This window comes from Musca vetustissima, unplaced genomic scaffold, assembly GCF_032173495.1.
Source record: "Musca vetustissima isolate MV318-11 ecotype Yass unplaced genomic scaffold, APGP_CSIRO_Mvet_v1 utg148617, whole genome shotgun sequence".
In the NCBI taxonomy this organism is placed as follows: domain Eukaryota; kingdom Metazoa; phylum Arthropoda; class Insecta; order Diptera; family Muscidae; genus Musca; species Musca vetustissima.
The window spans coordinates 70821-98514 of NW_026872480.1; the positions used below are offsets into that span (position 1 = coordinate 70821).

At 37.6% G+C, this 27694-nt stretch overlaps 1 protein-coding gene across 1 annotated transcript in view; it reads right to left on the reverse strand.

The window, feature by feature from the left end:
• Nucleotides 1–11835: 11835 nt before the first annotated feature.
• LOC133322628 (low-density lipoprotein receptor-related protein 2) overlaps nt 11836–27694 on the reverse strand; it is a 46349-nt gene continuing 30490 nt past the window's right edge. The window contains exons 5-13 of the mRNA XM_061531625.1: nt 25345–27621; nt 19597–25248; nt 19323–19534; nt 18699–19105; nt 17052–18550; nt 15987–16299; nt 13722–15908; nt 13403–13653; nt 11836–12144 (exon numbers count right to left, since the gene is read on the reverse strand). Of these exons, the coding sequence (XP_061387609.1) occupies nt 11942–12144; nt 13403–13653; nt 13722–15908; nt 15987–16299; nt 17052–18550; nt 18699–19105; nt 19323–19534; nt 19597–25248; nt 25345–27621 (13001 nt within the window). The 3' untranslated portion in view covers nt 11836–11941. The remainder of the gene's footprint in view (nt 12145–13402; nt 13654–13721; nt 15909–15986; nt 16300–17051; nt 18551–18698; nt 19106–19322; nt 19535–19596; nt 25249–25344; nt 27622–27694) is intronic.

Sequence of the window (27694 nt, forward strand, 5' to 3'; positions counted from 1 at the left end):
TAAGGCGACAAGAACCACCAACTTATTGTCACTTCGATTCTAGTACCTTTAAAATACATAAAATGGAAGAAAGCCGTTTTAGGAAAACTATGTCAAAACATGGACCTATTAGGTACATAATTGGGCCTTGTTGGCATACAAGTAAAACGAATTATTAACTAAATGTCTATAAATATACAAATATTTTCCTCAAAACCCCCTCCAAAATGATTTGGCATACCTAAATAAACATTAAACTGGAAATATTGAAGCTTGAATATTTTGTTTACTAATTTTAGTTGCTTTATGAAAGGTTATCAAACATTGAGTGAAGAGTCCAATGTCTGCTATTTTGTGTCTAGCTTAAAATTTTTATCAGCTTGGCTATTTTGGGAAAACTTGTGTATACAGAAGTATTAGCGATTCTGTGCGATAAGTATGCATAAAGAGGTTAAAAACAAACTAGAAAAATAGCAGAAAAAAACATATACAGACGAAATATATTCTTCTGAAAATAAAACTTATTCATGTAAAATTAAAGTTAGCATTTTAATATTACGAGTATTACAGTACAGCTATTATCCAGATTCCCTTCACCGTGGGTTGTGTTGTGATGTTCCTTTCATATGCGTCTATAGATCGACTCGAAAATAACACAAAAAATTAGGTTTTTGGTCCACTTCATTCCAAAATTATTATCTGATCATCACCGAAAATTATAGGCGTTGTCCTTGACCATAACTGGAACCTCATGGAACATTTCATAGCGATCAGCGCTATAGTTCCGCTCTCCAGAGTGATAATGGGTTACTAACTAATACAAAATAATATACCTTAAATCTTTCCCAAAAACAATAGGGGCATTGGCTCTCCCATCCTACATGCAAAATTTCATGAAGATTGGTCCATAACTGTGGCCTGTATCGTGTTTACAAATTATAATGGACAGACGGACGGACGGACACACATGTCTAGATCGACTCAGCTAGTCGGGATATGACGATCGGTATACTTAAAGGTGGGTCTAGGACCAATACGTTTTTTCCAAAATAATATATTATATTTTGAACTCAGCGGCACAGGACTCTCTTCATCCTAATTGAATGTATTGAAATATTGCACCGATAATTTGAATAATCGTCAGAGTATACACGAATTGGTATTATAACGTAACCTGCGGCGACAAACGAAATATTTTGCGAACTTTGACTTAATCTAATGGATCACCTCAGGGGGCACCAATTAGGAAATGTGACGCACAGAACAAAAACAGATAGCTAAATTTCGATTTTGTGCAAGCAAATATGTCCCCATTATTAGCTTTTATTTGGGAAAAAAAGCGTTAGTCATATTGCCGCATGTATGTCAGGACCTGGTTTTTGAAGGCTGACACAAATCTATGTAAAAACCAGTAAAGAAAGTAGTAAATTCGGACGGACATCAAGTGACGGCTAAAGAGCTTCTCAAACTTTAAACGCGTTTTTCTCTTTTGCGAATGGCGGGCACGATAACTCAAAAACTAATAACCCAATCGATTCCAAATTTGTACACGTTCCTCTGTGAGTGTATAGCTATCGTATGAACTAGGATAAAGCCAATCGGTGAAGATCTTCCTTATTTTTTAACTTGGTTTTTGGTAAAAAATCGGCGATTTTCCAAAAATATTTTTTCAAAGGTCCGCCATTTTGTTAATTTTAGTGCGAAGTCAATAAATATTAGTTCATACGAGAGCCAGACATGTACTCTTTCTAACACCGTTGGAATTTTCGGATTCCGATGTTCCAGTGAGAAGTTATCATGCCCGTCATCAAAAATAAGGACTTTTCTTTAATTACAAAAAACAACAACAAAACAATAACAAAATTTTTTTTGTAAATTATTTTTCTTCTGCAAAGTTACAAACCTTAGCAAGCAGTGGTATTGATTTACCAGCCCATTGAAAATCTTGAAAAATTAAAATCGAGAATGGGTGGGGTACCCTTAAAGCAAATCGGACATCCCTTTATTATTTGGAGACCAATTAAAATGAAGTCGATCGAAAACATATATGAGCTATGTCTGCATTTCTACAAAACGCAATTAAATCTTTATATTTCTATTTTGTACGCTGTGCAAAATTTCGAGTCACTCTAACAAACATGAGGAGTTTGGTGCACCACATTTATTTAAAATCGGACGAAAATATATCTAAATCAGAACCGATTTGAACGAAATACTCCACACCATAGGCTATATTAACTTCAGTACGATAGCCAAAATTTTGTGTTAATCGTCCTTACTTTCGGTCTTTGGTGTACCACTTACTTAAAATCGGACGAAACCATATTTGGGAGCTATATCTAAACCTAAATCGATTTCAACAAAACTTGACATACGCTAGCCTACCTATACTTACTTCAGAACGTTGTGCAAAATTTTGTATCAATCGGCCATTTTTTGGGGCTTTGGTGCACCATTTACTAAAATTGGACGAAACTATATATGGGAGCTATATCTAAATCTGAACCGAATTTTGGTCCCTGATTTTTTTGAAAAACTCCCTAAAAGTCGAACATGGGTCCATTATAGTCCATCTCCCACCTGGACCCAAATGATAGACTACAATTTGCCCTGTCCAAAATGGTGCGATATGTGGCTGTATCTGTTGTGGATCAAAAGATATGGGCCTTAGAACCCTACAAAATCAAGGAAATTCTGTCGCGTAGCCGGTGTTGGTATCTGTTCATAGGAGAAAAACTTAAATCCCAGGCCGAAGGGCGGCTAAACAAAAAATATTATATTTAGTTTATATTAGAGTTTATATCAAATAACCGGGTACGTCCCCCAAGACAAAAGATATCCCCATAATTAGGGTAAAAATACATACCTCTGGAAAAAAAATCTGATCGTTTTTACTAAACTAGAGTTAAGCCTCGGCGTCTCTTGCGATACTACACAAAACCAAAATATATAGAAATAGTTGTTTTTTATAAAAACAACAAACTGGGATTCAGCTTGACTATTTTGCAACAAACTGGTATCCCAAATAAACCGCCAACACTACTGAATATATAGAACCCTTTATCCGACCACATTTATTAACATAATTCTTATCAATTTTAACGGATATACAGTGGTGGCCACAGAATTAAAACATTTACTGTGGTAAACATTTTTTGATCAGCCCTCGATTCGTTTGATGTATTTTTGAAAATTTTTTAATTCAGAACTCTTCGATATACTGCACTTAAGAGATTTAGTGTGAAAATGGAAAATTATTGCATGCAAATTTTCCATAAATAACGGTTTTTATGAAAATACATGGACTTTTAAATGGTCATATAATTAAAACATTGTGTAATTTTTTACTTTACTGAATTTTTGAAAATATTTCTAAAAAAAGCTCTTTAGTTTAGTTGAATTATGTAAACTAAGCACCAATAAAATCATTTACTGATAAATTTTTTTGAAAAAATCTGTAAAATCTATCAAAATTGCTAAAAATTGTACAGTACACTTTACATACAGAAAATAACCCTTATTATAGAAAATAAAGGTCAGAAAGCACCAGAAATTGCTAGAATTAGTAGAAAACAATAAATAATTCTCAAAATAAATAATTAATTGAAATAAAAACTCAAAAAATGGGAATTAACCTAACAGAACGATTCAACTTCGATATCCTTTTTTGAAGAAGGCCGGAATATTTTTGCAGTATGTTAGGAAATATCGATTGATATTGGCATTTATTATACCAAATCTATTGTTCGAGTAGTACAGAATATATTTTATCAAAAAATATACCAGTCACAACAGAAAGAACAGAGATTAACGCCTATGTTGACGAGTAAAAGTTTCTGCCACACAGCAGCATTTTTGATGCTCAACACAAGACTTAAATATTTGTCAAATTGTAAAATTTTTCTTTTTTTAGGCTAAAATATAGTAAATGGACATTATTCTATTCAAAAAATATTATTTTGGAAAAATATTGTCATGTTCAATAGATTTTAAGGGTCAAGAGTTAACCATCAAACATTCTGCTGTGTACCAGAAACGTTTTCTCGTCAACATAGGTGTTGATCTCTGTTCGTTCTGTTGTGACTGATATATTTTTTGATAAAATATACTCTATACTACGCGAGCAATCGATTTGATATAATAAATGCCAATATCAATCGATATTTCCTCACATACTGCAAAAATATTCCGGCCTTCTTCAAAAAAGGATATCGAAATTGAATCGTTCTGTTAGGTTAATTCCCATTTTTTGAGTTTTTATTTCAATTAATTATTTATTTTGAGAATTATTTATTGTTTTCTACTAATTCTAGCAATTTCTGGTGCTTTCTGACCTTTATTTTCTATAATAAGGGTTATTTTCTGAATGTAAGGTGTACTGTACAATTTTTGGCAATTTTGATAGATTTTACAGATTTTTTCACAAAATTTTATCAGTAAATGATTTTATTGTTGCTTAGTTTACATAAATCAACTAAATTAAAGAGCTTTTTTTAAAAATATTTTCAAAAAATTCAGTAAAGTAAAAAATTACACAATGTTTTAATTATATGGCCACTTAAAAGTCGATGTATTTTCATAAAAACCGTTATTTATGGAAAAATTGCATGCAATAATTTTCCATTTTCACACTAAATCTATTAAGTGCAGTATATCGAAGAGTTCTGAATTAAAAAAATTTCAAAAATACTTCAAACGAATCGAGGGCTGATCAAAAAATGTTTACCACAGTAAATGTTTTAATTCTGTGACCACCACTGTAGATCCTCTTTCATATGTTTGCAACATCTCTAGATTCTATTTCTTCGAGTAAATATGGAAGCCTTAAAGGGAAATTTTAAAATTTGTCACGAAAAAGTATTGACCGATTTGACCCGCTATATATTTACCTCTCATTATGAAGCCATACATGCTTATTAGTCCAATTGCTGTGGTATCATGTTAATGCGTTTGAAGTTCTGATTACAATAATGTTATTGTCTTATCGAAGAAGTCCATACATCCGAGATATGGTAGCCTAAAAATCTGCGGGGACCCTTTCAAAGTTCCTAAACGCAATATCGGATTAATAAAAGGCGGAAGAAATGCAAATTCATCAGAAGTAGGTAGGGTGACAGGGCTTCGGCTGGGTTTTTATGACTTTATTCTATGGACAGATGGCAAATCCGGCTATGCGACTAATTCTCCTTTCCATTAGAATAGTATGTGTGTAATTTCAAGACAATCCGCGAACGTGCCTTAATAAAGACTTAAGCCGAAATTTCTAATAATAATAATAAGACTAAGCCACAAATAACACTTAAATTAACACTTCTCTCTCTCCCTTCAGGTACTCAGGACGAACACAATGGACCAAATTCCTTCAAGTGGGGGGCCGCTGAGATACCAAATGGTTGATTTTACCATATTGAGGTGGGGGTTATTGTCTCAAAATCACAACAGATCATTTAACATGACCTACATTATATATAAAACAGTTCTGCAATATATTCAACAAACTTAACAATAGCTGATTAATTGTCGTAGTTTTTGGCAATTGTTGATATAAAATTAACACCAATGAAAAGAACAGAGGGATAGCGACAATAAAGCCAAAACTATTCATTATTACATGATTGCTCGCGACATTGGGGCAGGCGATAGAAAAATAACAAAAACCCTGAACAACAACAAACAAACTGTTGCAAATGTAAACAATAACAAACATCACAAATAAACGAAAACAACAAAAGAAATTCACAAAATAGTATTTGTTGTATACAAATTTTGTTGTGTGGCAAGAAATGGGGTGCTGCAAAGTGTAGCAATACACAAAGTAGAATGCCGGTTGACCTAGACTAAATGATGAATACTGCAGGCGGATAAGAGGGTATGATAAAACGAAATAAGCTCTATCGATTTATGAGGGGGTACTAGAAAATGAAGAAAAATAGGTGGTCCAATTTTCAAAAAAATAAATAAAAATCACCTTAGTTTTTACTTTTCCTTTTCGACCCATATTTTATGCTCAGCATAAATTTAATTAGCTTGCAATGTCTGCTATAAATGACATAATGGGATTTGCTGTGTATTTTTTGTAAAATAATGAAAAATTTTTATAAAATAGTTTAAATTAAATTTTGATTATCTAATCATTTTGCACAGATGAATGACCTTGCATTGTTTATATTTTGATAAATAAAAACATTAAAAAAACTCATAATCTTCTATCTCCTTTTCTTTGAGTGCTCTTTTTGCAACATGCATACACACAAACTCTTCACTCTCTCACCACTTTTAGAGTTATTTAACTAAATCTTTTTATTTTAGTAAAAATTGTATATTTTTTTAAACAATGGCACGTGTTTCCTTTTTATTTTATAGAAAAAAAATTAAATCACAGAAATAAAAATAATAATTAATGGCGCTTACGTACACAAGAATCTTGGAATTGGTTAACCAAAAAGAACGCGAATACACCACCAAACAAACGACGTTGATTTACACAATCTATCGACGACGGGGAACAGGCGACTGAACTTCACGACGAGAATTGGCAAACTGAACCCCAATTAAAAGCACATGAAAGCAAACAGAAAGACGAAAAGAAACGAAAACAACACACACACACACACACAAACACTTTTTTGTTGTTTTTAATATTTTTTTATTTTTTAATGAAGAAAGAAGAATTGAAATGCGCGAGAGAAAGTTTTTCTCCACCAACTGATTTGACGGGGAGTTTTTATTTTATTTTAAGTGTTGCCACACTCAACGCCGTTGGTTAGTGTACGCGCATAATTATGGCGTTCGACGAAAGCGTTTCACTCTGTTCATAGGACTGTGTTTATGGGATGATAAGCAAACATAATTTTTATTATGGTATACTTTGGACAATTATCAAATCCAAAATTCATCTTGGAGCCTTGTATTTTCTCATGATTTTTAAAATTTACTAAGATGATATGGGACCAATTTAAAGGTAAAATTAGTTATGACATAACCCTAAATCCATATCAACCAGGTGATCGTACCAAAAATATGGAAATTATGCTCACTATTAATCGAATACATTAATTTCCATAGGTTTGGTTCGATCAGCTGATTGATAGGGCTTTATGGTTTATGGCCATAACTAATTCTACCTTAAAGCGTTTGAAGTCCTGAATTCAACATTTAAACATTTTCCGTCATCTTCTCAGAACCTCAAAAGATCGGAGCCATGTTGATACCTGGGCGCCTGAACAAGTTTTTTAGTCTTAGTCGTCGATTCCTTACCATGGCCGTCCTCAAATCCTCACCAAAGCCATATTATATAGAGCCAAATTTTAATACTACCATTTTTTAGTCACAATAAAAATAATGTGAATATATGCGATTTTTCAACTGATTCTAGTGTGGCTGCCCAGGCATTCTCAATCTCAACCTCTACAATGTCAGAAATCACTCAACCACCACACATGATAACAACCCATGCTTTTCTACCGGACCATTCTTTTGTCCCAAACCCCATTACTCTCGATGACGTAAACGGACGGGACAGAGATTAATTAAGAGGAACCTTAAATACATACGGAAGTTCTCCAGGAACTATCCAAACGATGTTGCGAGAGATTTCTTAGTAGCCCCTTCAAAGGAGGAGAAACCCGTGCCCGACCATAACTAAGACGACGGTGGCCAGGACTTCTAAGCCTTACCAAGGGAAACCTGAGTGCTGAGAAACCCTCGACATCATCATCCAAAGCAACCGAGGGTAGAGTACTGTCGAAGTCAGCTCGACTGAGAGCCGGTGCTTGCGACAGCTGGGTAAAGAACTGCGGCGTTGCATCTCCGGAAGCCAAAACTCTGACACAGAAGACAATTATGTCCTCGGATTCGAATATTTTCCAATTTAATTTGAATTTATGTATTTTGAGTTGATAGAACAAGCCACTTTGAAAAAAAAGAATGAGGTCCTCGGATTCGAATATATTCCAACTTAATTTGAATTTATTTTACAAAATATATATTTTGAGAAAAAAATTGTAATCAGTTGGTAGCAATGCCCTACCTTGGGCATATATTTAAATTATTTAATCCAGAACCGGATTGGTATTATATTAATACCTGCAAAATTAAATCCACTCTTTGATTTGCTCGAAATTTTGTGCGTAACTGAGATAATTTCAAATACAACACTGTTTTGGACTAAAAAATGCAACTCTTGACCTAATAGTACTACTGCATTTAATATCAATATATGGCAACGCTTTATGTTTGTCATTTTATTTATTCCTTTCCAATGTGTGTGTACAGTACAAATTTCATGCATAAACCTAAACTGTACATACTTGTTATGGGCGCCATCTGTTTGTCAATATATAAAGTGCTCATGTGTGAGGGAAATAAAAATTCCCTTATAGGAAATTTATATATTTCCCCTTCGTATCATTTTCAACGGTAATTGGAATTTCACAAATAATTTTTTTCAAACATTTCCCACAAATAAAAAAACACACATTTTTTTTAGTTTTTACATTTTTTTATTTATTAACAAATTTCCTTTTCTTTTTTAAATTTATTTTCTCATTTTCATTTGTCTCATATACTTTACTAAATTTTTAAAATTTAATGCTATTTAATATATATTGTTTTTTTCTCATTTCTTTTTGTAGTAATTCTAAAAAAACGAAAGGAAGCACAGATTCGCTTTAAAAAATATGTTTCATTTTTTTAAAATTTTATATAATTTGTTTTTAAAAAAACATTTATTTGTGATGACATAAATATTGCAATTGAAATTAAAGATAGAAATAAAGAGATTTGCTTAAGGGAGAGAGATAGAAAAAATTACCCCTTGGAGAGAGAGAACAAAAACAATTTAAAGTGGTTTAAAGAAAAGCTAGGCTTTTACTTTTACGAAAGCTGTTCAATCAAATGGAAGAAAATAAAATAATTATTAAATGCTGTTAGTTGTTCTCCTTAACAAAATGTTGGCTCCTAGTTTGGGTTCTCTTTCACTTTCTCTCTTTACACAGAAAAAAATTAAAGTGATGTTTTTTGGATAATATAAAATTATAATATTTAATCATAATACAATAATAATAGTAAGAATAAAAAAATAATAATTATTAATTAGAAAAAAACAAAAAATAGAAATACTATAAAAATATTTTGTTTAAATAATATAAAAGTGTTTTTTTAAAGGAATGTTTAATTTTCTTGTTTTCTTCTTTAGAGATTACAAATACAAACTTAATAAAAAGTTGTTGTTAAAACTTAATAAGACACATATATTTAATAATAATATATATTTATATAAAAATGTAATGAATTTAATTGTTTTTGTTTTTTATAAAGTAATAGCTATATATATTTAAAAAAAGAATATATAAATTTTTGTTTGTTTTATTTTATATTTATATAAAAAATTCACAACTTTAAATAATAGTTATTGCTTTGTTTGTTTTTTATAAAAAAAGAAGAAAAAAATTAAAAACAACAAATTGAAACAGAGTTTTTTTAAGGGGAAAATAGTTTTTTTCTGATTTAATATTAGAAACAAGTATTGAAAACAAATTAAAAATTGGTTGTTTTTAATAATATCGAGAGTTTGTGCAATGTGGAAAGGGGTTCGTTCTTATTTCAAAAATATTGAACATTTATTGTGTGATGGCTTAATATGTGATGTATTATTTTATGGTTAAATTGGTCTGGTTTGAATCAAAATTTTAAAATTTGAAAGATTTTGTTGAAAATTACACATTTTTCTTTTTTCACTTAACCAAATATTTTTCTCAATTTTTTTTTGTTGAAAGTTGTTAATTTAAATTGGATTTTGGTTAAATAGTCTACAATTTTCTGTAATGAATATTTATTGAAATAATTTCGAGCTTAAAAAAGGGGTTTTGTTGAAGATTACACAACAATTTTAATTTTGTTGAATTTTTAAATTAAAGAAAATGTAGATTTTTGATGAACAGTTCACTTTTTTTGTGTAAATCGGTGTTATTGGCAGTGGATAAAAATTCCAGGACGAAAGAAACATTTTGTTGAAAATTGCCAATTTTTTCGTTTAAATGAGAAAAACAAAATTCTTACACATTTTTCGTTTTTCGAGATGAAAATAAAATTTTTGTTCATCAAATTATTTTGTTATAGTTTGAATAAAAAAATTTCATCATTTCTTGCCGAAAAAATATTTGTTGAAAATTCAACATTTTCTTGTAAGTGAAGATTTTTGTTGGAAAATTTGCATTATTTTAAATAAGTGTAATTAGTTTTTCTGAAAAAAAAATTCAAAATTTTTCTTTAAATGAAGATCTACATTTTCCAAAATTCAACAAAAATATAACCATGTTTAATTTTTTCTCTTATCCCGGCTTCACTTTTTGCGGACTCTGACTCTCAAACTGAATATAAAATTTAAAAATAATTTTTCAAAAACAACCCTCTCCATTTCTAGTCGAAAAAAATATTTGTTGAAAATTCAACATTTTCTTGTAAGGACAAATTTTTTTGTTGTTTTTTGCGGACTCTGACTCTCAAACTGAATATAAAATTTAAAAATAATTTTTCAAAAACAACCCTCTCCATTTCTAGCCGAAAAAAATGTTTGTTGAAAATTCAACATTTTCTTGTAAGGACAAATTTTGTTGGAATTTCAATAAATCAAAAATTCAACAAAACTAGAAACATGTTTGATATTTTCTCTTGACCCGGATTCATTATATGTGGACTCTAATTGAAGGCCACTGAATAGGAAATTTTAAAATAATATTTAAAAAAAACCCTTTCCTCTATCATTGTACAAGTTTGCTGTTGTTGTATGTGTTTTTGTTGTTGTTCAATAATAATAATTTATAAAAAATCTAAATTCTAATATGTCATAACAAAATTGTTTGGATTTTCCAGAAAAAGCTTTTGTTTTTTTGTTCATCAATTATTTAACTGTCATCATCGTTTAACAAATTAAAAAAAATTGCAATAATTTTAACTACAAAATCATCTTTACATAGCTGCTAGTTTTTTTCTTGTAGGTAAATTTTCTGTTTTTTTTTTTGCATTTTGATTTCTCCATTTTTTTATAAAAAATATATAAAATATTTAGAAAACTATTTCTTTTCCATTCTTTTTTACATACAATTTTAATAGCATTTGCATTTTCTAGTTTTTGTTTTGTTTTACTCTGCATTTCGTTTTTTTTTTCATTTTTTACAAAATACACAAAAATGTCTTCACTATATAGGGATTCCGTTTTTTTGTTTTGTTTTTTAAATATTGTCTTTTTTCATTTAATTTAATAATTAATAAATATATATTTATTTATGTATGTATAATGTGATATCTCTTTACGAAAAAAAAATAAAAAACGATTAACTCCCGAAAAAATTCTCTCTCTTTCTCTAATAAAGTATAATACAGGATAAGAGAGTTACCACATGGGAGTGTCTAATCAGCATCTCTCTGTGTTTATTTTGTGTTAGTGTATGTATGTATATGTGTGTGTTGTAAACTCAAACTTTAAGTTCAATTAAATTTTTGTTGTTGTTTTTTGTTTGTTATACATCAAAGATATGTTTTTGGATTTTTGTTGTTTGTTTGTTTGTCGGGGTTTCCTTACTTCCTTCCCTTTTCCTTTCTTATATAATTTGTTGTTGTTTTTTGTTTTGTTACCTTACATAGCTATATATTTATATAAAAAAGTATGTATATATAAATAATTTATATAGTTTCTGTTTTGTTTTCTTTTTGACGTTATCTAAGTGTTTGTTTGACATCACCGTTTGCTGTGATTTTTTGTTGTTGTTGTTGTTCTAGTTGTTCCTGTTGGTTTCTTATAGTGGCTGCAATAGTAGTTGTTGTTGATGTTGTTATTATTATTATTGTTGTTGTTCACGCTGTGTTAAATTAAATTTAGATTTGTTCTTTTTATCGTAGTTGTTCCACAGGTTGTTAGTGTTATTGTTGTTGCCGTAGCTAATATCTGATGTTAGGGTCTATATCAGCATTCAGACTTATCTTCTTCCACCAAATATTGGGTATCTTTGCCATTATCGGCGGATGGATCTAATTCGCGTGTTCTTAATTGTAGTTGCGGTGAGGATTTGTGCGTTATACTGCTAGGTGCTAAAATGGCCGATACTGGTTCCGTAAATGGACCGATGGGTTTTGTTTTGGAGGGATCGTGTGGCACTTCGTAAATTCCTAAGGGGAAAAACAAGAAAATAAATATTAAAAAAAAATAAATTTAAAGAAGTAAAAATGCCGCCAAAATCGTCCTGGCCGAACTTTTTATAACTTTTCAACATGAGGTGGACTTCGGGACTTTTATATATGGCGGGTTATGATGTGATAAAATATCTATAGGAAGGTTTGACACACAATGAGAAACAAATTTCGGCCAATTCGGTTGGAAAACGAGCCCAAAATCCCCAAAATATCGTTATATGGGGGCTATTTTAAAAAGTGGACTGATATCGACAAATTTTAGTAGAAAGATTTGCTACCCAATGGAAACTCAAAGTACCAAATTACAGCAAATTCGGATGAAAAAAGTGTCGAATCTCCCCAAAATATCGAAATTTGGGAGATACGGTTATATGGGGGCTATCCTTATAAATGGACTAATATTGATGGTTTTTGGTAGGAAGATGTATTACCCTATGAGAACCAAAAATACCAAACTACAAAAAATTCGGTTGAAAACTGTGCGAAAAATTTAAAAAATACTGAATATTTGGGGGTATCGTTATATGGGGGCTATACCAAAACATTGGCCAATTTCAATAATTTTTGGTAGTAAGATTTGACACCCAATAAATATTCAAAATACCAAATTACATCCAATTCGGTTTAAAATTGAGTCCAAGCTCCTCAAAATAGCGAATAATTGGAGGTACCACCATATGGGGACTATCCTCAAAAGTGGATCGACATCAATAATTTCTGGTAGGGAGATTTACTATCCAATGGAAATTCAAAATACAAAATTACAGCCAATTCGGATGAAAAAAGTGTGGAATCTCCTCAAAATATCGAAATTTGGGAGATACCGTTAAAAGAGATCTATCCTTTAAAATCGACCGATATTGATGGTTTTTTGGAAGAAGATGTATTACCCTATGAGAACCAAAAATATCAAACTACAGCCAATTCGGTTGAAAACTGTACGAAAAACCTCTAAAATACCGACTTTAGGAGGTACTGTTATATGGGAACTATCCACTAAAATGATCCGATATCTTTAATTTTTGGTAGTAAGATATCAACCAATTCGGATGAGAAACGTGCCTAAACATCCCGAAATACCGAATAATGGGGGTACCGTTATATTGGGGGCTATCCTAAAAAAGATAACAATATTGATGGTTTTAGGTAGGATGATGTATTATCCTATGAGAACCCAAAATTCCAAATTAAAGCCATATATATATATATATATATATATAATTTCTCAACTTACCTGATCCATTGCTTATGCTTGGATCCGTTGTACCCGATTGTACGGCATCGTACATGGGATTGGAGAAATCACGGGTCTTACCCGCATTCACCGTTTGTAGATTGTAGCCTTCCAAGGGGGCAACATCCGTTGAGGTACCAACCGGCGCTGTGGGTCCTGGGAAGCCGGGGGCATTAAATTCCACATTTGTACCCTGGCGGAAGGTAACACTTTGCGATGAGGTTAAGGTGGGTAGGCGGGCCAATTTTCCACTAAAAATAAATCAAAAAAATTAACACCTTTTCCAAAAATTTGGATTCCACTTCGAATTTCTACTTACAATGGCTTCTTGCGTATGACAAACCACACACCACCGGCTGCCAGCAGCACCAATAAAATCACCATAATGGGCACCACAACCGCGGTGACATTAGCACCACCATGACCAAACATACCGGCAGCATTTTGTTCGCAGTGATCACCCTTGAAATCGGCCAAGCATTCACACATCAATTCTCCGTTGTTATCCTCGACACAGAAGCCACCATTCTGGCAGGGGCAAATGCGTGGAGCGGGACGGGGACGTTCAGCAGCAGCATCACAAATAACCTCAACAGTGCTGCGATGTGATGGTAAAGCTCCTGAACTATCAGGGCAAGCACAACGATGTCCACCCGGTACCAAGAGACACAAATGTGAACAGCTCGAACCAAAGCAGGGATCTTTCAGACTGGTGTTATAACGTTTCTCGTGATAAATTTTCAAGCCCGATGGGTTCACCAAATTACGATGTACCGAAACTTGAACGCCACGACCGAATTTATCTTGTTTTAGAAGTTCTCCTGTGTCACGTGTTACCCAATACATATTTGATTCGAAAATGTCCAAAGAAACTGGGTGTCTTAATTGATCTCCCTTGACCACGGTTTTGCGTCCCGAACCATCAGGTTTCATGGATTCGATGGTGTTTAGTTTGGTATCAACCCAATAGATGACATGATCCTGAGCATAATCAATGGTCAAACCGGCTGGATGTCTAATGGCCTCGGTAATAATAGGACGGCGTTTTGAACCATCCATCCAGGATACTTCGATTTTGGGTGCCGAACCAGCATCAGACCAGTAAATGCGTCCGAGTTGGGGATTGACAGCAATGGATGTGGGTACCTCTAGTCCGGCATTAACAATAGATCTCCTATAACGGCCATCAGTGGTGGCAACCATAACACGGCCACGAGGTTTGGATCCGGTTCTATCAACCTCAGCCCAATAGAGATTATTGGCCAGCCAATCCACCGCAACAGCAGTCGGCTTCGAACCTCCCTTCATATTCAAATCCTGGGCAAATCCGATTCTTGCCTGACCATCCACAGCATTGACCATGTATGAACGTTTAATGGTCTTATCATAACTATCGGCCCAGAAGACAATCTGCTGTTCGGCATGATAATCCAAAGCCTCAATACGTTTCTCCGAGAGGATCACATCAAACTCCTCCTTCTTTTGTAAATCTAAAGCTCGAATCTCGGGACCATTTGAGAATATCACCACGACATCTTCCTTCTCGGCTTTGCAGACACCCGAAGTGCTATCTACCAAACGGAAACCATCACGGCAGGAACAGGAGTAGGTTCCATTCAAATTGTGACATTGATGGGAGCAGGTATGTTGTCTAGTGGCACACTCATCCACATCGATACATTTCTTTTTATTATCCGTCGAGATAATATAACCCGGATAACAGGCACAAATGTATCCACCATCTGTCAAATTGTGGCAATGATGCTGACAACCACCTCGGGTGTCATCCAAACAGCTGAGATTATGATGGCAACCCAGTTCATCGGAGGCATCGCCACAATCATCGGAGTAATCACAAACCTGGGCACGATCTATACAATTCTTATTGGCACATTGATATTGGGTATACAGATCACAAGGTTTAACCTTGGAGGCACAAATGGTCATGTTATTCTCATCCGAACCATCTCCGCAATTATCCACACCATCACAAATCTGATAACGGGCCACACAACGATGATTGTCACACTGGAAGCGACGCAGGGTATCACAATTGAAATCGGAGCACACCTTGGGATCTTCATCCGAACCATCACCACAATCATCAGTGCCATCACAAAGATCCGATGGGGAAACACACAAATTGTTGGAGCATTGGAATCTCGACTCAGGACAATAACGGCCACCGGGGAATCTCGGTGGGCAACCCATTTCATCGGACATATCACGACAATCACGGTCACCATCACAACGGAAGTACGAGGCAATACAATGACCCGAGGCACATTGGAAGGTGCCATTCTTACATTGGAAGCCTTCACAGTTCAATTCATCCGAGTTATCACCGCAGTCATCTTCATGATCACACTGCCAGCGTGACGAGATGCATTTGCCATTACCGCAACGGAATTCCGATTCGGAACATTCACGATATTTGCCCTTGCAAATTGCATCATTTTCATCCGAACCATCACCGCAATCATCGGCAAAGTCACACATCCATTGTCTGGAAGAGAAAGAAATTTGGAGGTTAGGAAGGATTTAAAACAAAAATTATAGTGTGTCCCATCCCAGCGATACTTACTTAGGTATACATCTATTGTTGCCACACTTGAAATCAGTTTCCGTATTACACGATGGACAGTTCTCAGGAAGTTCATCACTATTGTCCCGACAATCATCCTTACCATCACAGAACAACCATTTGGGTATGCAACGATAATTCGATTGTCCTGGACATCTTTGCCAGCCGGTGGTACAGTTGCGTTGGCGACACATATAGGCCGGTTCATCCGAATCATCACCACAATCATTATCGAAATCACACATCCACAATTTGGGTATACAGCGGCCATTTTTACAGCTGAATTCGGTATCGGGATCACAGACACGTTTATCTGGAAGATAAAAATGTGAGATTAAAAAATTGGAATGAAATCTTGTTGATCTAGAAGTGGTCTTCTGAAGAAGTGGAATTCAGAAAACTGGTGTCCGACTTTTTTCTCTATTGAAAAGAGGAACTCAGAACTGAGGTCCGAATTTTTTCTATAGAAAAAACTATCTCAGAACTAAGGTCCGATTTTTTTCTATAGAAAAAAAATACCTCAGAACTGAGGTCAGATTTTTTTTAGAAAAAAAAATTACCTCATAATTAAGGTCAAAATTTTTTGTAAAGAAAAAAGGACCTCAGAACTGAGGTCCGAATTTTTTCCTATAACAAAAAGATCTCAGGACTGATGTCCAAAATTTTTTCTTCTGAAAAAGAGCCTCAGAATTGAGGTCCGAATTTTTTATACAGAAAAAGACTTCAGATCTGAGGTCCGATTTTTTTCTATAGAAAAAAAAAAACAACCTCAGAGATCTGAGGTCCGATTTTTTTTCTATAAAAAAAACAACCTCAGAGAACTGAGGTCCGATTTTTTTTCTATAGACTGAGTTTCGAATTTTTTCTATAGGAGAAAAAGAACCTCAGAGAACTGAGGTCCGAATTTTTTTCTATAGAAAAAAAAAAATATCTCAGAGAATTGAGGTCGGATTTTTTCTATAGAAAAAATACTTCCTTTGAACTGAGGTCCACAATTTTTTACATAGAGAAGATACCTCAGAACTGAGGACTGTTATTTTATTTAATATTTAGAATTATACTTACTGCACACAGCTGGATCTTCATCGGAACCATCCTTACAATCAGCATCACCATCACAACGCCAACTATCCAAAATACAACGGCCACTAGATTTACATTTGAAGTCCGAATCGGGGCAGGGTAAATCACAATTTTGTTCATCGGAACCATCTCCACAGTCGTCGATACCATCACAAATGGTGGCCGAAGGTGTGCAATTGGTATTCTTACATTGGAAGGTGCCGGCACGACAATGACGCTGCGGACAGGTCGTTGGCTCATCGGAACCATCCTTACAATCCTTTTCACCATCACATTTCCAGAACCATGGTATACACTTTTCATCATCACCACCACAACGATGTTGTCCGGTGGTACAATTAGCAATACAGGTCTTACTATCCCTGGCCAAATAGAATTGATTGGGACAGGCACATTTATAGCCGGGAGCACCTTCTTCAATATAACCTTCAATGTTGAGATATGTCGATTCTGGGGGTGGGGAAATCAAGCAGAGATGGGAGCAACCACCATTGTTGGTACCACATGGATTGTTGTAAGGGATTTGCCTTAGCGGGTGGTTGATGTGGATATCATACGGACGATGTGTGGTGTTACGCAGTACCGTAAAGTTAGCACCGGTGAATTTATTTGCCCTGGCAATGGCCTTCAAATTCCAATCACTCCAATACAAATGATCATCGAACAGGGAAATGGCAAAGACGTGGGGAACCTTAGCACCTGATAACACTATATGGCGATGACGTCCCTCCAAATCGGCATAGGCAATATAATCTAAATGAGCATCAGCCCAGTAGATACGATCGGTAAAGTAATCAATGGCCAAGGCATTTGGCCAAGCAATGTCATTTTCCCATGTCAAGATGCGGGTAAAGTTCGATCCATCCATACCCATTTTGGCAATGTAGGCCTGTAAATGCCATGAGGTGAAGTATAGGAAACCAATACCCGGATGTACAACAATAGCGCGGGGATCTACAACACCACTTCGCAGGGTCTTGCGTTTCGTACCATCCAATTCGGCAACATCCAGATTCTTCGAATGTCTATCCAACCAATAGAGTTTACGTCCAACCCAATCGATGGCAATGCCTTCCAAACCATGTGAATCGTGGCGGATCACAGCTTCACGAGTGGGTTTCTCACTTGGATCGGTATATTTGGAACGGAATATGGTCTTGGCAGTAACATCACAGAAATACATATACTCTTCCTTGATATCGAAGTCTAATGCAACAACATTCATAAGGTCCTGATGCATCAGATTATATTGATGACCATCGATAGACATATTGCGGACGTAGTATTTGTTGGTGAAGATCAACCAGGCAGAGGTATTATCTTTACGTTTGCAGGTGTGTTCATCAAGCTGACGTTCATAATAACGTTCATCACATTTACAATAATAACTACCGGGGGTATTCGAACAATGTTGCGAACAGGCACCGGGCAGTTCAATACACTCGTCGATATCAGCACAAGCTTTGCCATCGGCCAGGAGTCTAAAAGGCAGAAGTGAAGAAGAAGGGTAAATTAAAAATAATTTTTATAAAAAAGACCAGAAGTATTTATATGGACCTAAGGACATTTTTTAGAAAAAAATATCTTTTCAGATCTAAGAAATATTTTGTTTTTGTTCCGAATACTTACTTATAACCCTGATTACAATCACAATAGTAGCTCGTCGGCGTATCCACACATTTGTGACCACATTGATTTATCTCCACTTTGGCACATTCATCCACATTACAATGTGCCGGTTCATCCGAATCATCGGAACAATCCGAAATCTTATTACACACTAATGACATATCAATACATTGACCATTGGCACAGGTGAATTGTCCCGTTGCACATGTTGAATTATCCTTCTTACAGCCGACTTCGTCCGAATGATCACCACAATCATCTTCACCATCACAACGATACTGATTGCGTATACATTTAAAGTTCTGACAGGTGAATTCTTGATCGGAACAGGTCTTGTATTTCGAGTTACAGAATTTACCCTCATCCGAACCGTCACCGCAATCGTTGTCGTGATCACACACCCAACCCTGGGGAAAATTGAAAAGAAAAATATTTTTTATTAGAAATTATGGGAAAGGAAAAAATCCGACCTCACTTCGATGAGATATTTTTTATAGAAAAAAAATCCGACCTCACTTCGATGAGATATTTTTTATAGAAAAAAATTCGACCTCAGCTATGAGGTATTATTTTTCTTCTAAAAAATCCGACCTCAGTTCTGAGGTATATTTTCGAGCTCCTTACCTTATTAATACACCTTCCATTGCCGCACGTAAACATATCCTCTCCACATGGCTGCTGGGTGGCGCAATTATGCAGCGTGACATTTTCATCAGCACCATCCACACAATCTGGATCACCATCACAAATCCATTTCTTGGGTATACATTGAGCTCGACCCCATGATTTATTTTCCACACAAGTAAATTCGGTTTCCTCATCACATTTACGCTCATCTAAAAGGAAATTAAATTTTTAATTAATTCTGTCTTCCCGAACATCTTCTCCTTCAACTTACTGCACTGATGTCGATTATCCTCATCGGAGTTATCCAGACAATCATTATCACCATCACAGATATAAATTCTCGGTATACAATTGCCATTATCACAGGTGAAGAGATCTCCGAAGCATGTCCTGCCCTCGGATTTACAATATTCTGGTGGTTCATCGGCACCATCACCACAATCATCATCACCATCACAATACCAGGTGGCTGGGATGCAACGATGGTTGGGACAACGGAAGCTGTTGGCGGGACAAGTTCTCTGACCACAGTGTAGAGGATCTTCATCGGAGTTATCACCGCAATCATTGTCGCCGTCACACAGCCAATAGGGTTCCACACAAATGTTGGTCTTTTCACATTTCAAATGATTGGCGGGGCAGGTAGTATTGGTGGGACATCTTTCATGGGTCTCATCCGAGGTGGCATTATCTTTGCAATCATTAACACCATTACAAACCTGAGACATGGGTATACAACGCCCATTGCCACAGGTGAATTCTCCATCAACACAGGGTGGATAGGTACAGTCCACTTCGTCGGAACCATCCTTACAATCATTTTCATGATCACATTTCCAGCTCTTGAAAATACAGCGGCCATTATTACAACGGAACTCGTTGGGGGAACAGGAATGATAGGCACAGTAGTTGGGATCTTCATCGGAATTATCACCGCAATCATCATCACCATCACAGGACCACATTCGCGATATACATTTACCATTTTGACAATAGAATTTGCTGGCCTCACAGGTATTGTTGCGTGGAGCACACATGCGACCCTCATTTACGACCTTGGAATTATCATCACATTTACATTCAGCCTTGCCATTGGGCGCCGGATGACATGATTGAGCACAACCACCATTATTTATCAAGCAAGGATTGACACTACATTTTTGCCTCTCGGCACTGAAGACCCTTATGTCACGTGGTGAATCTTCCAAACGCTTAACCATTTCAATCATATTGGCACCGGTATGTTTCTCCGCCCTGTAGACACCTCTCAGCTGCAAGTCCGTCCAGTAGATATAATTACGGAACACGGTAATGGAGAAGGGATAGATTGTGGCTGCAACTAACAGTTCACGATTTTTACCATCCAAATCGGCTCGTTCAATTTTCTCACGCACAGCATCGGTCCAGTACAGCTTCCTTTCATCGTAATCGATGGCCAAACCACTGGGTTGTGATAGATCCTTATCAACTATGGCCCGCTTCAGCGATCCTGCCATTGTGGTCTTGAAAATTTTACCCGAAGTGCCAAATCTACCCCAATCGGTAAAGTACAAGGTACCATTACAAGGATCCAAAACAATGGCTCGAGGTCTTTCCACCCTGGCAATCATAACCAAATCACTACCATCCAAATTCATGGCATATATGGAATTATTAGAACTATCAGTCCAATAGATTTTATTTTGGGTCCAATCATACGAAATACCCTCCGGATTTATACCCTTGCTGAGAACGACTTCCACATCATTAATGCTAGGCTTATCAGCCTTGGTGTAGGCAATTTTAGCCCATGGACGGATTTGTGTATAGAACATATGATTATCGTGGTAATCGAAGTCCAAACCCACAACATTTGTGAGATTTGTCATGGGGGCGAAGGGTATCTGTGTCGAACGAGGATCCAAATTAACGGCACGAATTTCTGTCCTGGTGGCAAATACCAAATACTCATTGACGGTTTCACATTTCCTTTCATCATTGGCCAATTTTCCTGTGGCACAGTCACAACGATAGCTGAGGCGGGAAGGATTGGCGGCATCTGTGGGGAAGCTGAAGCACAACTGGTCACAGCCACCATTGCCAAGTCGCATGCAGGGGTTACTTTCATCTTGTGGTTGATTGTTGATACTGTAAATGGCAATGTCGCGTAGCTTGGGTAGGTTGGTCCTCACCTTGGTGGGCATGGTATTGTTGCCGGGCAATTTCGAGGCCTTAAACACTGTCATGAGATTACGATCTACCCAGTAAACCTCTCCCAAGTGGATGGCAATACCCATGGGGTTGGGTAAATTCCTTCGTATAATTTGCCTATTTCCTCCAGAGTAGGAAATCTTTTGTATCGTATCCAATTTGGAGTCCACCCAATATACATCATGGGTCAACATATCCACTGTCAAATCACGAGGATTGGAAATACCCGACGTCACCACAGGTATCCATTTGCTGCCATCCAAGTAAGCCTTGCCAATGCGAGGATATTGTCCATAATCAATCCAGTACAGGAGACGTTTAATCGGATTCACTGCCAATTCTCGAGGAGCATCATTAGTGGTCTTAACCAATACCTTACGATGGCTACCATCCAGCCAGCATACCTCTACATAATTCTCATGAGGATAAACATTGGTGAAATACAAATTTCCAGCCACCCAATCAATGGTCAGACCTCGTATACCATTACTGCCGATACCATCTTTAATAATATGCTCCAATTCGGTACCATTGGGCCGGGTACGGAAGATACCACTCCAATAGCCACGATTATATTCAGCCCAGTAAATCCATTGCTCACGGAAGAGAACATCCACATGGAGGATATGATGTCCGGTACCACTAATGGGTACCATGGCTTCCGAACTATCCGATAAACTGTAGCCACGTGTAACATCGAGCTGTGAGACCACAGCAAACGTCTTATAGGCCACACAATTGATATCATTCTCTTTGCGATATCCAATACCACAGGCACAGGTCTTTGAGGCACCATCATCGGGTATACAAATATGTTCGCAACCTCCATTGTTGGTTTGGCAGGGGTGCTGCATCATCGGACGTTTCTTATAGATCATCATGCTCTTCAGTTCCGGTTCATTGTCAACAATTACTTTCGGGTTATCACCACGTGGCAGATCCACCCTGACAATATTCTCATAGGTGGGATCGAGGAAATACAACCTGGAATCCAAGACACCCAAACTGCGGGGTTTCGCGATGGCATTTTCCTCCGTGAGAAGTATACGGAAATCATCACCATTGTAGTCCATAACACAAATTGTGGCCGGGAACTGTGTGGAATAGTACACCTGTTTCTTATCAATATCCAGGGTAATACTCTCAGGTCTATCGATATCTTCCTTCAACACGACCGGACTGTGACCATTCATATTAACGCGGCCAATTTTTACCGGTACACCAAAACCACCTTCATCGATCCAAAACAGTTTTCCCTCATTGGGATCGAGGACAATTTGTTTGGGTTTTGACACGGAGGTACGATTTCCATCATTGGCCAGGATAATGGTACGATATTTAATTTTTCCATCGACACGAACCGCTTCAATATTACTGGCAATACGATTACCCATATACAGGTTACGACCCAACCAGTCAAATGCAATGGTGTAGGGAGCTCCAACAATACCGGTATCCAAACCCAAAAATTGCGTCTTATTACCGCCACCATAGGGTGTGGTGAAAATGGTGCAGTTTTCATCATCATATTCACGTCCCTGAATCCAATACAATGTCTCACCCTTGCGATCAAAGTCCAAGCCGGTACTACTTTCAATACCAATGACGGGAGCCAAAGACCCAGCTCGAGCATCACCACCATTCAATGGAATATCCACAATTTGTGTACCCTTGACAACCATCAGGAATGGATTCTCTTCCTCCACACAGCGACCTTCGCTCAGCAGACGATAGCCAGGTTTACATTTACACGAGTAGCCCTCACTGGCCGAGGGACTTAGCAGACACAAATGTTGACACTTCGAATTCTCACAAGGATTTGGATGCAATGGTTGCAGCGAAGGATGATGGACATGTATCGACAAAGGTTGACTGATCAAGTGGGACACCACAGTTTGATTGTGGCCACGGAATTTATTTGCCGATAAGACACGATTCAATTGACGATCGGTCCAATACAGCGTATCCTCGAACAACGACAACGAATGGGGATGTAATAAATAATGGCTACCGGCCAACACCTGCTGTCTTCCCGTACCATTGTAGTAACAGAAATCGATGAAATCCAATTTCGAATCCGCAAAGTACACCCTCTTCGTAGCGGTATCCAAAGTCAAACCATTCGGCCAATAGATTTTCGTATTGATAATTGTTTCACGCATTGTACCATCCATACCGATACGTTCGATGCGTGGATTTTCACCCCAATCAGTCCAGAAAATAAATCTAGCACCAGGGCTGGGATCGATGCACATTCCACGAGGTTGGGTGATATTTTCGCGTACCAAAACCAAACGATTTGAACCATTCTCTGCGGAGACCTCAATCGTATTCAGCTTACTATCCAACCAATAGAGATTCTTGGCAATCCAATCATAGGCCAAGCCTTCGACCAAATCCAAGCCCGTTGTAATTATCTCCTGAGGATCTGAACCACGATCTAAACGTGAGATCTTTTTCAATTTCATATCACTCCAGAATATGGTGCCTGTGTGCATATTTGAGGCAGTAGCCACAACATTTTCCACATAGATGGGTACTCTCTCTAAGCCTTGGTCCTTCAAATCTGCCACCAAAATCGAATGGCGATTGGAAATAATCAAAAAGGCGGCGGTGTGATTGACTGCCTTGCAACGATGCTTATCGGGTTCCAAAATATAACCATCAACACAGGAACAGAAGTAGGAACCTTTGGTGTTTGTACACATCTGAGAACACAGGCCGGGTGGATCACATTCATTGGTATCAACACAGGTGTATTTATCTTCGCCAATCTCCGAGCCAGGTGGGCAAACACAAGTGGCGCCCAACGGTGTCTTTTGACAACCATTAGAACAGAGACCCGATTGATGTTCACATTCTGCCAAATCACAACCTTCGCCTTCATCAGCACCATTGGGACAGTCGGGAGTACCATCACACACTGAGGTCGTGTTTACACAACGATTGGTTACTCCAGGACACTGCCATTGACCGTGGGGACACTTGAAGGGTGGTGGTACACAGGCATGCATTGAGCTCTCATCCGAACCATCACCACAATCATCTTTACCATCACAAATATAGGCTTTGAACACACAATTGCTGTTATTACACTTGAAGAAGTTCGGAGCACAGGTTATCTGACCACAATCCTCTTCATCTGAATGATCGGAACAATCATTTGAACCATCGCAATGCCAAGCGATGGGTATACAAAAACCGGAACTTTTACATCTGAAATGTTTCTCCAAATTACATTGGTTGGGGCCCATTGAGGGACAGCCCAGTTCATCACTGCCATCATTACAGTCGGGAATGCCATCACATTTATACGATTCCTCGACGCATTGCCTCAAATCCGCACACTTAAATTGATTTGCCAAACATGTAATGGGAGGACAATCTTTCTCATCCTGTTTATCGAAACAATCATCATCACCATCACAAACCCAACTTTGTGGTATACAGTGGCCAGTTCGGGGACAGGTGAATTGGAAATAGGCACAGGTCTTTTCGGCACAGAAGTCACCCTCATCCGAACCATCACCACAATCATTTTCGCTATCACATTTCCACATGTTCGGTATACAGCGGCCATTGGCGCAGGCGAATTGTGCTGTGCCACAGGTCACGTTGCCACATTCGAATTCATCGGAATTGTCGCCACAGTCATTTTCCTGATCACAGCGGAAATTCAGAGGTATACAGCGTCCGGATTTGCATTGGAATTCATTGGAGCCGCAGGTGGGTTCTGGAGAAGAAAAAGAGGAAGAAAAAAAGGATTTATAAATTTCAATTCAATATCTGAAAAATATTGAGAACTTCGGAAAATTATCCTCCCACTTACTTGTACAATTCTGCTCCTCATCACTGTTGTCCAGACAATCATCATCGCCATCGCATACCCAGGACTTGGGTATACACCTCTGATTGTTACAGGTGAAATCCCAGGAATTGGGACACGGCTGGACTGGGGGTTCTGCACTTTCATCTACCACACATGATACCTGATCGTCGGCCAATCGTTCACCATAGGGACATGAGCATTTAGCCTGCAATACTCCAGTATCATTTGCCGGCACCGCAAAACATATTTTCTCACATTTGCCATTATCCAAATGACAAGGCTGGGCATCCGAGACCGTTTGGACATCATGGCTATAAACTTTCACACCATACAGCCGATTCGTTTGAGGTTCGCGAACCATCATCTCCTCCTGTTCACCGGTCAATTTGTGTAACCTGATAATGGCATCTAAACGCCAATCTGTGATATACATCCAATCATTGTGTATCACAATCGAGAAGGGATGACGCACCAGTCGGGAATTGACAGTTTTAATATCCGTACCATCCAATTTCGAATGTTGAACATGATCAAGCAGGGCATCACACCAATAGACACGATCTTCTTTGAAATCAATGGACAAACCATTGGGCCAGCCGAGGGTAACATTTTTAAAGACCAGCAAATTCGAACCATCAGTATTCGCACGGGTAATATTGGCCGGACGATCCCATTCGGAGAAGAAAATATAACCCTTATTGGGATGCACCACAATGGCGCGAGGACGTTTCAGATTTTTCAGCAAGGTACGACGATGGGTGACATTGCGAGTAGAGAGCACATTAAGGGTACCTTTGCGGGAATCGATGTAGTAAAGATTCTTCGACACCCAATCTACGGCCAAACCTTCCACACCTTCATTCTGGGAGGCCAAGACAATTTCACGTCCCGTGCCATTACGATGGACACGATAGATAACATCTTGCAGGACATCAGAGTAGTAGATAAATTCATCACGAGCATCAAAGTCCAAGCCGACAAAACGGGCACGACGTGAGACAACCGGCAGGATGGCATCACTGAATCCTTCGATAACTGGTTCCAAAACTTTTCCTTTGATAAATCGCTGTTGCGAATACATTAGGAACTCCTTGACAATTTTACAATTTTTCAAATCCGATTGCAGTTGATATCCTGTGTGACAGGCACAGCGATAACCCAAATGATTGGCTCCCTTGACGGCGGTGACAATGCACATGTGGTTACAACCTCCATTATTGGTGCCGCAGGGATTTGTGGCCTTAGGTTGACTCAGAGCGTGTACAGCCACAATACCCTTAGGTTCGCGTATATCCTTGGCCTTATAGGTCACCTGGATCGAAGTGGGACCAGCATATTTATCCACAGACATAATACCCTGCTTGGTGGCATCTGTCCAGAAGATGCGATTTTCAAACAATGCCAAACGTGATGGACTGGGTACCTGCTGACCCCGCAATACCATAACACGATGATTACCTTCATAGTCGACCGTTTCAATGTAGTCCAATAGGGAATCACACCAGAAGACACGTTTTGAGATGATATCCACAGTGACACCACTGGCCTTATAGGCTGCCTCGGAAACAATAGATCTCACATGGGTACCATCCATATGGGCCTTCAATACCTGGCCACCATCGGCAACAAACATCAAACCCGCCGTGGGATCCAAAGCCAAATCAGCTGGTCCAGTGAGATTGGAACCCAAAACGACAGCATGCCAATTGCCGGTCAATTCGAAGACATCAATTTTTTGTCCCACCAAATCCGCCACATAAATTTTATCACCAACCCAATCAACGGCCAAGGCCACAGGAGCCCATGTTCCGGGTAGTGTTAAATCCAAAGGTTGTATAGCACTGCTAAACACATCTAAAGGTAAACTTTGGACCTTACGTGTCTTGGTATCTGACCAATAGAGGGTGTTACGCTGGTAATGATAAGCCACACCGGAGGCAGCACTGGCATTGGCAATAATACGTGGATCACCACCATGTGAGGACATACGCACCACAGCCCTATCATGGGCAAATATCAATTGTAAATTGTTGGCATCAGGAGCAATACATTTGGCATTATTTATCAGGGTATAACCATGGGTACAGGAACAGGCATAGGATCCTTCGGTATTTGTACACAACTGGTCGCAGTGGCCCCATTCGGAACACTCATCGAAATCCACACATGTACGATTATCGGCAGCCAATGATTGTCCAGGACGGCAATAACAAACACCACCCGTCAACGAGGGACCACATTTATATTCACAACTCAGGGCGGGACATGAAGAGGTAGCTGGAAAACAAAAATTAGCGGAAAAAACAAAACGATCAAATATTCCCGCATTCATCGCTAATCGTATCGCCAT